The sequence below is a fragment of the Zeus faber genome (assembly GCF_960531495.2).
Source record: "Zeus faber genome assembly, chromosome: 5".
NCBI lineage: Eukaryota > Metazoa > Chordata > Actinopteri > Zeiformes > Zeidae > Zeus > Zeus faber.
The window spans coordinates 4,178,531-4,194,009 of record NC_137192.1 but is presented as its reverse complement, the minus strand read 5'-3'; the positions used below and the strand labels follow the sequence as shown (position 1 = coordinate 4,194,009).

The window sequence follows — 15,479 nt, the reverse complement described above, 5'->3', positions numbered from 1 at the left end:
GAGATTAAATTGGATCATGCCCACTGCTATGCAGGAAAGATCATTACATGTTAAAAATTTCTCTATGAAAGCTTTTAAGCTTTGAAGATCGTATCAACCGTGATTAAATCAGCGCTGCTGGCAGAACTGTATATGATACAGTAGATTCGATTTGTGGTGTTGTAATGTGCCATTAAAGCGGTTAAGAGTGAATCATTAGAAGTCAACCTTATGTTTCTGCACCACCATTAAATCCTTATCACACTTTTTTAACCAGTCGGGATTGATTTTCTTTGCACGGACCTATTACATTTTGTGTGGTTTTACATATTTCTCCTGTCAGATTTTTCAATACATACCAACTATCAGTCACTTAATCTAGCTTTCTGCCCTTTTTTTATAATTCAAGTACAAGTTCAAGAGTTATTTATTTAAATCCTCCTAAATGAAACTCATCTTAATTTACCTCCAGCTCAAACCTCACAGAAGTCAACAGAAGTCCTGGCATGTCACCCATAGGTGGAATAGTAGACCTTCAATATCTCAATATATCAATATCTATGTTCAATAGCAATATCTGCTGTTTTGAAATGTAACACCCCTGTGTGGATTACCTAGATGGTTTGGGCCAGGGTATACTGTATGTGATCCACCACATACTTTAGGGTCATTTGGCAGCTTTGGACTTTTTTTCCCCCGTATCATTTAAAAGAGTAGAATCAAAGCTTCCAAACAAGGTGTCACTTGTGCAAATCAAGCAAATATTTTTAAAGCTATGACTTGTTAATGACAAGGGTGTGGCAAACTGTGTAACTGAGATAATCACCTTGAAAGTTTCGCCGAGACTTGGCTTCATTCACCTAGCTCCCAGAATGCGAATGGGGTGGCCAAAGCCGCATGGCTACTTAATATACTGCAGATTGGGCCAATAACTGCTTTGTTCTTGTGTTTTGAGGGAATGTTGAACGTATTTTTGTTTTGAAAAAAGCTTTTATTTAACAGTAAGAATATACATGTGGAATTTATTTCCGGTGGTTCTTGAAAATATTCTGTTTCATAGTCACATTCGGGTTGAAATCCACTGTTTGAAATGTTCTACAAGTCAGGAGTAATATCAGATTCAGCGTCGCTGTTGGAGAACTGACTATCATCGCGGAAAATGAAGTCCAGTGCATGCTGCTTAAACTGACTTGGATCTATCACACTGGTTAGATTAAGGTCCGCGAAATGATTTAGATCTTCCTCCACCCACTTCTCCTAATCACCTGGAGTTTTCAGAGACAAGTGAAACGGGAGCCTCGTGTTGTTTATGGAAGTGACGGTGAAGTCAGTGACACGCCCCCTCCACAACGTTGTCTCCGTGTGTGTATAAAACACGTAATATTTAAAGGCTGAACTCTATCAAAACGATATCACATTGTTACTTCACATCACATGGAATATTGATGATGATCTTCACCTTGATGGTCGCATTAAAGGAATCGATCGATCTGCGTCGTTCAGCGCTGCTCAGCGTCTCGGTATGTGAACTGCTTTTCTCCATGTAATCTAACGGGAATATGTGACCCACCATGTACTTTAGGGTCTTTTGGCGGCTTTTAAAAGTGGAGAATCAGAGCTTCCAAACAAGGTGTCACTTGGGCAAATCAAGCAAATATTTTTAAAGCTATGACTTGTTAAGGACAAGGGTGTGGCAAACTGTGATTCTGAGATAATTTATTTGGCTGCTCCTGGCCATTTTAGAAATGTGCGAGATGACGAGTTTTGCTGTGGTGAGACACATATTTTCAAGAACTACCGGAGGAGACCGACGATTCCATTGCTGTTACAACAGAATAAGTTGATGACCTGATGAAATCTTTTGAGGTTGGTGACAGATTTCAGATTTTCTGAGACTCATTATATTGAGAGACTCAACATTTTGTTGTGTTGTCCGTACTTTTAAACTCCAAAATAATTCCACCTTTATAAAACATGTTGTGGTTGATGGGGTGGCTTGAGCAGCCACACCTGATGCTCGCGGCGTGCTCAGGGACCTCCGGCACAGAGACACAGAAAACGGGGGGTTGATAACACCAGTTTATTGTAGAGATGGGGCTAGGTGGATTTAGCCAGGAGCAGATGGAACATGTCATGACACAGGGCTCCCATTTTGACTGAGTGTGTGGACGGGGTTTTTAAACCTGATGCTCGTTAGCCCAACCTACGAGCATCGGGTGTGGCTGCTCAAGCCACCCAATCGCTGACCTGGAATATGGATGAATGATTTTCACTTGGACGGTCGCTTTAAAGGAAACCATCGATCAGCCCTGTTCTGCATTTCGGTAAGTGAACAGCGTTTCCCCATGTAATCTAACGGGAATATTTAACTCCACGGTTTAACATTTTTCTACCATTTATAAATCAAACTCGGTTTTGAAAATACGTTGAGAGATAACAAAAAACACAAAGGAACACAAATCTGGAAAAATCGAATTTTCCTTCAAGAATGTTTTTTTCAACATATTTGGCTGCTCTTAGCAATTTTAGAATTGCGCGAGATGGCGGCTTTTTCTGTGGTGGGTCACATATTGACTAATTGACTAATCTAACTGATGATTGACAGCACGGCATACCTGGATAGTGGGGAGGGGGCTGGCAGGCCAGAAAAGCCCCGACGCCCTCGTACGCAGTCTGCGGGCTGCGGCTGTCTGGGGGGAAGTCGTGGAGGTCTGTAGAAAATACAGAACAATGCCAAAAGTAAATAAAAAATGACCAGTGCTGTGCCATATCAAGCTTCTAATTAAATTAACCCGGACAAGTCAGCTGGTTTTTGGGATTATGATACGGCCCCTGGAAAAGGTCACTCACAGCCGAATTTGAAGTTGGCGGCTCGGCTGACGATGGCCCCGCAACGGTTGACGGCCAGGCACTGGTAGGACCCCGCGTCTCGAACGGCCTCTGGGCTGCTTATCACCAGGTTGCCGGCCACCAGTGTGTAGCGGGGGTCCATGCCCAGTGGTACCTCTGTGCCGTTCACACGCCACCTGCAGGAGAAAGGGCATAGACGGTCGTGTCATTTTGGGAAACTTTTTGTCAATCCTTCTCCCCTTAACAAACTCAGGAGACTGAAGACCTTCTGGACCGGTTATTGTCCTTCAGTTTTACAGCTTGGCTCTCTCAACAACCTCAAAGCTGTAGAGGATTGGTTGACAGTGATATTGCAGAACAGTAAATAATAGGAAACGGCCATCAAGGAGCTTTATGAGGCGAGAAAGCATATTGAATCCCAAATATAATCACTTTTTATTGAATCCAAGACCAAATTCAGATCAGGGAATAAATGATGAATGCCATGGCCATGGAAACTGATTAATATTAACTAATAATACTTACTAACTTACTAGTCATGAAGGCCCGTGAAAGGCTGAACCCAATAAAGCCCAGTTAGCTCTTGGTGTGTTTCAGACACAGATTATACTGCATACAGAGTGTACAGAGTATACTGTCTACTCTATACTACTAGATGTTTTTCTGTTACTGTCAGATGTTGGTCTGTTAGAAAAGCTTTCTAATCGTAATAGCTAATTTGCAATAAACGTCCAGATGGAAGACATGGATTAAGTTAAAAAAAATAAAAAAAGTTTTTATGGGACATTTTTGTGTTACGCTCTGTACTATTGTTACTGTACAACCTGATCATTAATAACAGCAACTGAAAACAAAGGTAAAGTCAAATTAAATGTTTTCCGCTGTAGATGGATCAACCTCAAGTGACAGTCAAGGAACCAATCACAAATTATATCATATTTAGGCCCCGCCCCCATAGCCAGTTCTAAAGTGCCGAGCATCAGGTGTCAAGCGAGGGTGGTGGAAAAAACGTCATTGATGTCCGAGGCCTGCGTTCATGTGTGTGTGTGTGTGTGTGTGTGTGTGTGTGTGTGTGTGTGTGTGGTGTATGCATATGTGGTTTAATAGAACATACATACTCAACTACCCGCCAGCGTTAATAGCATATTTGGAATTGTGAGGACACATTTAATGTCTTCATAATCCCAAAGAGCTATGAGTGTGTGTGTGTGTGTGTGTGTGTGTGTGTGTGTGTGTGTGTGTGTGTGTGTGTGTGTGTGTGTGTGTGTGTGTGTGTGTGTGTGTGTGTGTGTGTGTGTGAGTGTGTGCCTGTGAAGTGGGGTACTACTCACCTGTACGTCGCAGCTGGGCTGGCGCGGGCTCGACAGCTGAGCGTGATCTTGCCTTCACTGAGGCCTTCTGGGTAAACCAAACTCCCTGGTTGTTCTTCAAACACGGGTCCACTGTCATGGCCTGCCACACACACCTCTCCACCTGACAACGGTAAAAACAACAGCCAATCAAAACCGGCTTCTCACACTTAGGGCGTGGCTCCTGGCGGGGGTTGATATATTTTTCCATTGAGGGGAACGGGTAGAGTAGATCAAATTAAATAACAGACAGTATAATCAGTCCTGAAATGATGTATTGTTGTTGTATTTTGCAATAACAGACCTTTAGAATTCAGTGAAGTAAGACAAAGTAGGCTGAGATAATAATGAAATACTTGCCAGGAAAGGTGATTTTACTGTCTCTTTCTTGGCCTCTTGAGCCAAAACTGACCAAAACTGGGCTTGATTCTCACATTCCTAGCTTACTGAGTCATCAAATGTCTTTGATGATTACTAGCAGAAACAAAGATGTCTTTTATCAGGGGAAATTCCACCCTGGGCTCTTTCCCTTACAAGTGAAGTGTTAGGGGTAGAGGCATATGTCATTTTGACATTCTTCTTATTTTCATGGCATTGTACACAAGAGGGCGGACCAAAAGACGGATTCACCGGAGAAAAGAATCAAGAACAATACAATAGATTGATAAAGAAACACTGCTTTCAGAATTTGAATTTTTTTTAAATATGAAATATTGTAGGCTGGCTAGAAATTAAGACTAATAAACTAAAACTTACAACTAATAATATTTTTGAATGTAGTCTGTCAACTTTAACATTTTGGGGAAAATACTTCAAAGAGATGTCATCTTAGCAGTCTCTGTGAGTGCACGATTATTCAGCTACCTTTGAAATTGAAAATACATCTTTAAATGGATTAAATGTATTTATGTCTTACTTAGAACAAGTACCTAATACTGGTGGTTTCTTAACGTGAAATTCAAAGAAACACTCTGAAAGACATTTGTGAAAGAAAGACATTTCATATATCTTATTGAAAGAAAACAACTATGAAACCATTTCATAAAATTCCTTTTATTGTGCTAAGAAATTTTACTGTTATTTTAGCATGATTCAATTATTTTTTTCTCACTATTTTATTTGACGGAAGGAGTGGTACGAAGACAGGGAGGTTTTATGTTATTTGAAGTACTTAAATGTTTTATGGTTTTTTTTATTCATTATTGTGGCATATCGAACATAATTATGTACAATGAACAATGGATAGCCTAATAGACTTTAACCTAATCCTGTTCTGATCCTCAGTACCTGAAAATCAATTTAAATATGCTCCGAAGTCAACAATAGCATATGAATAATGTCTAACCTCAATTAAAATAAATTAACAAATAAATAAATAAACTGATTCCAAAAACAAAGAAACACATTTTCGCAAATCCTTTTCGACTTTGGCAAATACTGACTGTTGCTCTCAAGCGCAATACAACCAAAACATTCGTTCCAAGGCCACAGAAACATTTTCCAGTTGAATAGCGGAGTCAAACTAGCTGAATTATACTTCTACAGACAATTTGTAGGCCAGTCCAGACTGTACGTTCTCAAACACCGGCAGGGCTGTTAATTTGAAAGAGCAGCCTCCATCAATCATGGATGGGATCGGTGCATTATGGCGTTTAAATGCATCCCTTCCGCCTGGCTAAAATAACAATCATGAAACTTTAATTACGGCCCTAAGCAGCCCCCTTGATATGCCGAGCACACTGACTTCACAAACACACACACGCACGCACGCACGCACGCACACACACACACACACACACACACACACACACACACACACAGACAATAGACCCAACGCCAACCCAAACACAGTGTGTTGGCTATAAGTGATGACACACATGGACATGACACATGTACGATGGACATGGATTTGTGGAGGGCTTACCCACGACCAGTTTGAGAGCCGGCGAGCTCAGCGCCAGCAGCAGTAACAGCAAGCCTTCCATCCTTCTAAGGAAAACCGAGGAGGTTCGGAGTTCAGTTCAGACCTGGAGGGGAAGCAAGCTGGGATTCAACACCGTTCTGTCGTACGTGACTTGGGAGAAATCGGAAGGAGAAAAATAAAATATGTTACCGTACCGACTGTACCTATTGCACCTAATGAAAAACATTCTCATCATACAGCAAACAGAATCATTCTTACAATGTGTTGGTTAGAAGAAGAAGGGATACAGTAGTGTGGGTAGCAAGGAGGGTGAATTTAAAAAGACGGATACGGAGAGGAAAACAAGTCAGCTAGAGAGAAATGGAGGGAGACATGAGGTCCGTCACAAGGCTTTACCATTTAATGGAGTGGGAGAGCGGAGAGCAGGGCGTCATATCAATTTGCACTAAAAGAGCATCTGTCGTAAGTGAATGCATGGGCTGCCGTAGCATTCAGGACGGAGCTCATCAGGAAAAGTGCTAAGGTACTCCAACCAGAGTTTCCGTTAGAAAAAATTGGTGCCGGTCAACATGTCCTGCAAGATTTCAATGTCCCGGACAAATGGGAGAGATTCCGGTCTTATCTGTGTTTATTGAGCTTAAAAACATTTGATAGGCGGGCTATATAAAGAATGAATTCATGAAGGTATGTCGATTTAAAATACTGTGACGCTCAACGGTGTTAACCAGACGGACGCAATGAAGGAGAAGCAGACCGTGTCATTGTGGGAAGCTGAACAGTCTTTATTCACTGCCGTGAGGTGTACAACTAACCCCGGGGGTTGAGGTGTCCAGTGAGAACTTTTGGCCGTGTCCCGTCTCCTCTACCCAATGACCACTTCTTCGTTTCCGTTTTCCACCCCAGCCCCCTCGACCCTACCAATTACCGACTGTCCTGGACAGCTCCCCACCAATCAAATGAAGCCCAGAACACAACACCCCCCCCAGCAGCCAGGAGCAGTGGGCAGCATACAACGACGCACCTGGTTCATCGCTGGTCAGACGATGATGTTGTGCATGTTTTCTGGTGGGGGTCCCTACTGACGTTACATTGAGGAAACCCCATGTGAGCACAGGGAGAACATGCAAACTCCACACAGAAAGGACCCTAATTGGGAGATAACACACCGGAGCGCAGTGCCGAGGGCGCCCCAGGCGGGAATTGAACCCAGGACCTTCTTGCTGTGAGGCAGCAGTGCAATGCATTATTATTATATATTATTATATAATATAATAATATATAGATTTTTTTTATTGAATATTCAGTCCTGCCAGTTAACGCCATTTTAAAAATAAATAAATAAATATTACAAATATTATTACTTGAAATCAAATAATTTCAGTTTAAGAACAATAAGTTACAAGTGCAGCTGCATTTATTAACATTTCACTTAAATAAAATTTTGATCAAATCAAAAACAATAAATATGACAAGTTGGTCTAAATAGATAACAAAGGTGGTGTTTGTGGTGTTAACGTCTCGTCGACATATTTTACACAATGGCTAATTACTGTCTGCTTTTCCCTCTCCTCCGGCGTTTCACTGTGTGTACAAGGGAGAGTGCGCCTTTGACCAGAATGTCCAGTAATTCTAAAAATGTGATGATGAAAGTCGGAAATAAACTCGACCCTCACCGATGGAATGTGTAGTGTAGAGGTTCCCAACCACTGTGACCCGACCATGTCGGGACTGTGAGTAACTTAAAAGTAGTCTAATAAGTAATGTATTGTTTATTGTAAGCTTTTAACTATTTAGGTGTGTTGTTTTTTTGTTTTGCATTTTTGTTATTATTTCTAACTTTTAAAAACCAAATAAAAGTAACTTATTGAAAAAATTGTTTTTCTGTACAAATCAAGACCCGATAGTCGAACAATGGCCTAGCCGTCAGTGCTGAAATAAATACATATGTTTAAATTGAAAAGCGAATAGAATCGTGACCTTAAAATCAAAAGTCAAACTGAATTGTGGATTTGGTATATTTGATATATTTGAAATATCCATCCATCCATCCATTTTCCTCCACTTATCCAGGGGCCGGGTCGCAGTGGCAGCAGGCTGAGCAAGGAGCTCCAGGCCCCCTTTTCCCTGGCAACGTTTTCCAGTTCCTCCTGGGGGACCCCAAGGCGTTCCCAGACCAGCTGGGATATGTAATGCCTCCAGCCACCCCACGGAGGAAACTCATTTCGGCCGCTTGTATTTGCGATCTCGTTTCGGTCACTACCCAAAGCTCATGACCATAGGTGAGGGTTGGGACGTAGATGGACTGGTAAATTGAGAGCTTTGATTCCGGCTCAGCTCCCTCTTCACCACAACGGCCCGGTACAACACCCGCATCACTGCTGATGCTGCACCGATCCGCCTGTCCATCTCACGCTCCATTTTCCCCTCACTCATGAAAAAGATCCCGAAATACTTAAACTCCTTCACTTGGGGCAGCAACTCGCTCCTGACCCGGAGGGAGCAATCCACCGTTTTCCGGCAGAGAACCATGGCCTCAGACTTGGAGGTGCTGACTCTCATCCCAACCGCTTCACACTCAGCTGCAAACCACCCCAGTGCGTGTTGGAGGTCACGGTCTGATGAAGCCAACAAAACCACATCATCTGCAAAAAGCAGAGATGCAATTCTGAGGTTCCCAAACCGGACACTCTCCTCACCTCGGCTGCGCCTTGAGATCCTGTCCATGAACCACAAACAGAACCACAAACAGAATCGGGGACAAGGGGCAACCTTGGCGGAGTCCAACACCCACTGAGAGCGTGTTTGACTTTATGCCACGAATACAAACACAGCTCTCACTTTGGTTGTACAAAGCCCGGATGGCTCGTACCAACGTCCCCGGTAACCCATACTCCCTCAGTATCCCCCACAGGATCCCCTGAGGGACACGGTCCAAAGCCTCCTCCAGGTCCACAATACACATATAGACTGGATGGGCAAACTCCCACGACCTGCCCGCAACCCTGCAAGGTTAAAGAGCCAGTCCACTGTTCCACATCGAGGACGGAATCCGCATTGCTCCTCCTGAATCAGAGGTTCGACAATCGGCCGGAGCCTCCTTTCCAGCAGCCTGGAGTAAACTTTCCCGGGGAGGCTGAGCATTGTGATCCCCCTATAATTGGCACTCCACAGGTATTGTACCCAACATACACTGAAGAGGCGTGTCAGCCAAGACAGCCTAACAACGGCCAGAGCCTTCAGCTCTCTCAGGGCAAATCTCATCCACCGCCTTGCCACTGAGGAGCTTTTTGACTGACCTCTGCCAGGCATGTGGATGAGACTTCCCCCGAGTCCTCAGACTCTTCCTCTTCCCCTGAGGACGCATTGGTACTGGACGTATTGGACGTATTATTCAGTGATTGCCGAAGCCGCAGCCCTTCTAGCCTGCCAGTACCTGTCTGCTGCCTCGGGAGACCCCTGGGCCAGCCAAGCCCGAAAGGCCTCCGTCTTCAGCTTGATGGCTTCATTCACCGCTGGTGTCCACCAACAGGTTCTTGGGTTACCGCCACGACAGGCACCCACTGCCTTCAGCTCCTAGCAGCCGCCTCTGCCATGGAGGTTTTGAACATGACCCACTCAGATTCCTTGTCCCCAACCTCCCCCCGGGATGTGTGAAAAATTCTTCCGGAGGTGGGAGTTGAAGACCTCGCGGACAGGGGCATCCACCAGGTTCATCCACCACCCAGTTCACCCTCACTACACATTTGGGTTTACCAGGTCTGTCTGGCAGCCTCCCCCGCCAGATGATCCAACTCACCACCAGGTGGTGATCAGTTGACAGCTCTGCTCCTCTCTTCACCCGAGTGCCCAAGACATACGGCCGCAGATCTGGTGACACGACCACAAAGTCGATCATCAATCTTTGACCTAAGGTGGTCTGGTACCACATACACTTATGAGCCACCCTATGCTCGAACATGGTGTTCGTTACGGCCAATCCATAACTAGCACACAAGTCCAATAACAAAGCATCACTCGGATTCAGATCAGGCAGGCTGTTCCTCCCAATCACCCCCTTCCAGGTTTCTCCATCGTTGCCCATGTGAGCGTTGAACTCTCCCAGTGGAACTATAGAGTCCCTAGACGGAGCCCATTCCAGGACGCCATCCAGAGACTCCAAGAAGGCCGAATTCTCTGAACTGGTGTTCGGTGCGTAAGCACAGACAACATTTAGAGCTTTCCCTTTAGCAACTTGTAGTTGCATAGAGGCGACCCTGTTGTTCAATGGGGAGAACTCCAACACAGCGGCACTCAGCTGGGGGGCTCGTGAGTTTCCCCACACCTGCCCGCCGACTCTCACCCTGGGCGACTCCGGAGGAGGAGAGAGTCCAGCCCCTCTCCAGGAGTTTGGTTGGTACTGCTCCACCTCCCACACCAGCTCCGGCTCCTTCCCCGCCAGATAGGTGACATTCCACATCCCTAGAACTAGTCTACGATGCTGAGGATCAGCAGGCCCAGGCCCCCGCCTTTGCCCGCCGCCCGGCTGGCATTGCACCTGACACCAACGCCTATCCCTGAGGTGGTGGGCCCACAGGGTGGCGGTTCCATGGCGTTTCTTTGGGCTGTGCTCGGCCGAGCCCCATGGGTCAAGGCCCGGCCACCAGACACTCGTCGGCGAGCTCCTCTTCCAGGTCTGGCTCCAGGAGGGGGCCACGGTTTCCCTATTCTGGGCGAGGTACCCTATTGCCTTTGTTGTTGTTTTATTAGGGTCCTTCGAATCGCTCTTTGTCTGGTCCAACTCTGCCTTGGAAGACCCTACCAGGGGCTAATGCCCCCAACAACACGGCTATCGGGGTCACAGGGACACACAAACCCCTCCACCGCGGTAAGGTGGCGAATCTCGGGGGGCTATTTATATATATATATATATATATATATATATATATATATATATATATATATATATATAAATATAGATATAAACGGTAGCTGCAGATCCTTTAAGTCTTGTAAGTTGCAAGATGAGGCCCCCATGGATAAGGCTTATTGTTCCAGCACATCCCAAAGATGCTGGATCAGATCGGTCAACCCTAACCCCGGCCATCCACATAATATAAAAGAAAATGTGATTAATCAGGCTACACCTCCTTCTTCCATTGCTCCATGGTCCAGTTCTAGCACTCATTTGTCCATTGTAGGCGCTTTTGGCAGTGGACAGGGGTCAGCATGGGCACTCTGACCGGTTTTCGGCTATGCAGCCCCATACGCAGCAAGCTGTGATGCACTGTGTGTTCTGACACCTTTCTATCATAGCAGCATTAACTTTTTCAGCAATTTGTGCTACAGTAGCTCTTCTGTGGGATCGGACCAGATAAGCTAAACTTCACTCCCCACACCCATGAGCCTTTGGCACTCATGACCCTGCCACCGGTTGTCCTTCCTTGGACCACTTTTGGTAACCACTGCATACCTTGACCACCCCACAAGATGGAGATGCTTTAACCTAGTCATCTAGCCATCAAAATTTGGCCCATGTCAGAGTCGCTCAGATCCTTACACTTGCCCATTTTCTCAGCTTCTAACACATGAACTTCAAGAACTGACTGTTCACTTGCTGCTGCTCATATATCCCACCCCTTGACAGATGCCTTTAGAACAAGATAAGCAATGTTATTCACTTCACCTGTGTCAGTGGTTTTAATGTTGTGGCTGATCGGTGTATATACATGAGGCATGGTGGCACGGTGGCTCAGTGATTAACACTGTTGCTTCACAACTTTGCTCTGTCGTTTCTGTGTTCGAGTTTGCATTTTCTCCCTGTGTTTGCATGGGTTTCCTCCCACCATCAAAACACATGGATTTTAGGGGTTTAAACTCCCGTCAGTGCCCCTGACCAAGGAACTGGCAAAAGAGCTGAAGATCGTCCTTGGGCGATGCACTGCGGCTGCCCAATGCTCCTCAGAATTGGATGGGTTAAATGCAGAAGACACATTTTGTTGTATCTTACTTGTACAATAAAGATATATTCTATTCTATTCTGCTATATACGTAAAGATATATATATATATATATATATATATATATATATATATATATATATATATATATATATATACATTGTCTCAATCTATATATTTACATTGTATGTGTTGACATATATGAAACCTGAAAACAACTTGTGCGACACACACACACACACACACACACACACACACACACACACACATACACACACACACACACACACACACACACGCACATCGGTACATGCATGAACGCAGGCCTCGGCCTGGCTCATGCATGTATTACATGTGAATTCCATATATAGCATATGGTGCACTGTCAAACCCTTTCTCACGTGATGCACAGGAAATCAAGTCACTGTTTGGAAGTGAGGACAAACTTCAGTGCTTGAGTTGTTAACTCACCATGGCACATGTACAAGCGTACGCGCAAAACTTAGATTCCAGCAAAGTTTCACCTTTCACTTTTATCGAACTGGAGAGAAGCATCGGTCACAAAAGGTAATGGTCTCTGTAAGGCAATGGTTTCTACTGACACTGATATGTTTAAAAAAACAAAAAACAATCAGATAATCCACCCTCCCTCCACCATCACCACCACCACACACATTAAAAAAAAGCCCCTCTTTGATTTCTTCATAGAAAAAATAATAATATTTATCAATGGAATCGCTATTAACACACACACACACACACACACACACACACACACACACACACACACACACACACACACACACACACACACACACACACACACACACACACACCTGTTCTCATCCTCTTCCAGTCGGAGGTGAATGAAAATCGCCACACACACACACAAACACACACACACACACACACACACACACACACACACACACACACATACTCACACATAGACATACACAAATACACACACACAAATGTAGGCATGCACACATGGATCTCGCAGTTTACTAGGTCCACTATGCTCAGACAGCAGAAGTGCCGCTGACCTGGTTTAGTCCAGGAGTCGCAACAGGTCGTCACACTCTGTCTGAACTAAAGGGTTTCAATAATATAGTGAGGGTTAAAATGCAGGACAGCACTGCATTATGAACACAGAGGCACTTAGAGAGAGAAAGCCGCCACCCGCCTTCTACCTCAACCGGTGCGGAGCAGTACCCACACCGGACCTCCTGTCAAGCCTTGCTGATAAACCCCTAGTTTTAATGATACCTTTTTCCGGCATCGTGGGCCACGTGATGCGGGTAATCAAGCTAATTTTGGATGAACCACAAAACCCTGCGTTCGAACAAGCACCCAGGACTTTCCAAAGCTGCTGACTCCAACCACCCACCCACAATCATGCTGAGGATCCCAGCTGAACAACCATCGCTACTTCTCGCCGTCCCAAGCCAAATAGTACATGAACAGGGATCTGCAATATTTTATATTATATTGTTTATATTTTTTCCACAGAGTGTCCACCAACGGCCAGTAACCAAGAACATGAATATTGTGAAATGGGTGCTCATAATTTTATGATTTCTCATTAATGCACCTGAAGTAACCTTAACTGTGGCCTGTGTGTGTAAGTTTGTTTAAATAACTTGGATTGATTAAGGAATAGGCCAGGCCCATACTCACTCCCCAACAGCTCATGACCATTGATTGACCAAGATTGACTGGTGAATTGAAAGCCTTGCCTGCCGACTCAGCTCTCTCTTAACCACAATAAACGGTACTTTGCCTCCGTCATTCTCCGTCATTTTCAACAGGGTGGGCTGCTCTCGGGTCAGCTGCTCTCTCTCCACACAGAAGGGACAAACAACCATTTGCTGGGCAAGAACCATGGCCTCAGATTTGGAGGCGCTGACTCTCTTCCCCGCTGCGTTGCACTCATCCAACTCAGCTACGCCTATATATCCTGTCAATGAACGGAATAGGAGATGAGGCTTACCCTTACAGGAGCCCAACACTCAGAAGGATATGACGAGGATACAAACACAACTGTGGTTGTACAAATGCAATGGCGCCAAGTAAGCAATGGCCCAGGTACCCCAGACCTCCTGCAATGCCTCCCACAGAACACCTTGTCGTTCTTGTATGTATGGTGTACAAAATATTCATATGATATCATACGTTTCTAGAGTTTCACAAAGATTTCACGTCCTGCGCTTAAAATGTTCTAATTAGCTGCCACATTGCCAGAAATCTCTGCAATGTGGGGTGTGAAAACATGGCCGTTGGTCTGATTGTCCGTGTCGAGTGTCTCTGAGACTGGGGGGTGGGGGAGCGTTGGGTGCCACCCGCCATGCGGCGCTCTCCATCTGTCAATCATCCGTGTAATTGCTCAACCGCCTCCAGACATAAAGTCAGTCAACCTCTCCCACTCTTGCACCCCCCCACTCCGCCACTCCCTTCTCTCTGTGCAGATGGCCAAGCAAGATGTTCCGTTCTGCCCATCTGAGCCATACTTTCCTGGCATACACGCACCGTGGAGAGGGCAGAGATATATTTGTCTGCAAGTGGTCCCGCCTGTGTTCAATAAGTAAAATCAGAAGCGAAACTCTCCTGCAGAGAACCGCGCTCCCGTGGAACTGTGCCCTTTTGAAAAAGAAAAGGGGAAAAAAAGCACTTGTGACCTTTGAATGAGATGGCAAGAGGGATTGTTTTGCATTCAGATCAAACGCTGCTAAGTTTGCCTGAAACCTACCATGGTACTATCCCACCACCCTGATATAAAAGTTGAATCCCCCTCAATTTGGAATCCCTTGAGAGTTCAAATATTCTGTGTGCAATATGTGTGCAGACCGTGTGCTCTTCTTTTTGGTAATCCACCATTTTCCCACATTTATTCCCTTTGTTTACCTATGCATACCCGTTTGATTTGTGGTTGACCTTCCCGGAGACAAGCTCTATGGATTTCTTTGAAAAATACACACACACACACACACACACACACACACACACACACACACACACACACACACACACACACACACACACACACACACACACACACACACACACACACGCACACACAGCCTTCGCTGAGGCGATTTGTCTCACAGCACAGACATGGTTGCCGGAAAATCGGGGACAGAACTTCTTGGCGTAATGTTTTATTTGGCTGCCGGATTAATTTACAACCTTTGTCAATGATTTCCGTTATTATTTGTCTTTATAAACTAGTCTGAGTTATGTAACATCACACATGTATTAAGTTAAGCTGCCTTCACACATGCATGTCCAGAAAATCACGTTGTCCATGTCAGACATGCTTACACTACCTGGATATACCCAATTTGAATTAGATGAGAGTGTGTAGAACGTGCAGGAAGCAGGACGTGACACATTGACTCAATGATGCTGCGGAGTTTTAGTACACCCAAAATGGTGGACGAG

At 45.0% G+C, this 15,479-nt stretch overlaps 1 protein-coding gene across 1 annotated transcript in view; it reads right to left on the bottom strand.

Annotated features, from left to right (window-relative positions):
- cntn2 (contactin 2) overlaps nt 1-6,163 on the bottom strand; it is a gene marked incomplete at both ends in the record, with an annotated part of 29,642 nt that extends 23,479 nt beyond the window's left edge. Inside the window, 4 exons of the mRNA XM_080000414.1 lie at nt 2,595-2,690; nt 2,830-3,005; nt 4,161-4,302; nt 6,103-6,163. Of these exons, the coding sequence (XP_079856540.1) occupies nt 2,595-2,690; nt 2,830-3,005; nt 4,161-4,302; nt 6,103-6,163 (475 nt within the window). The remainder of the gene's footprint in view (nt 1-2,594; nt 2,691-2,829; nt 3,006-4,160; nt 4,303-6,102) is intronic.
- Between the last annotated feature and the right edge of the window lie 9,316 nt (nt 6,164-15,479).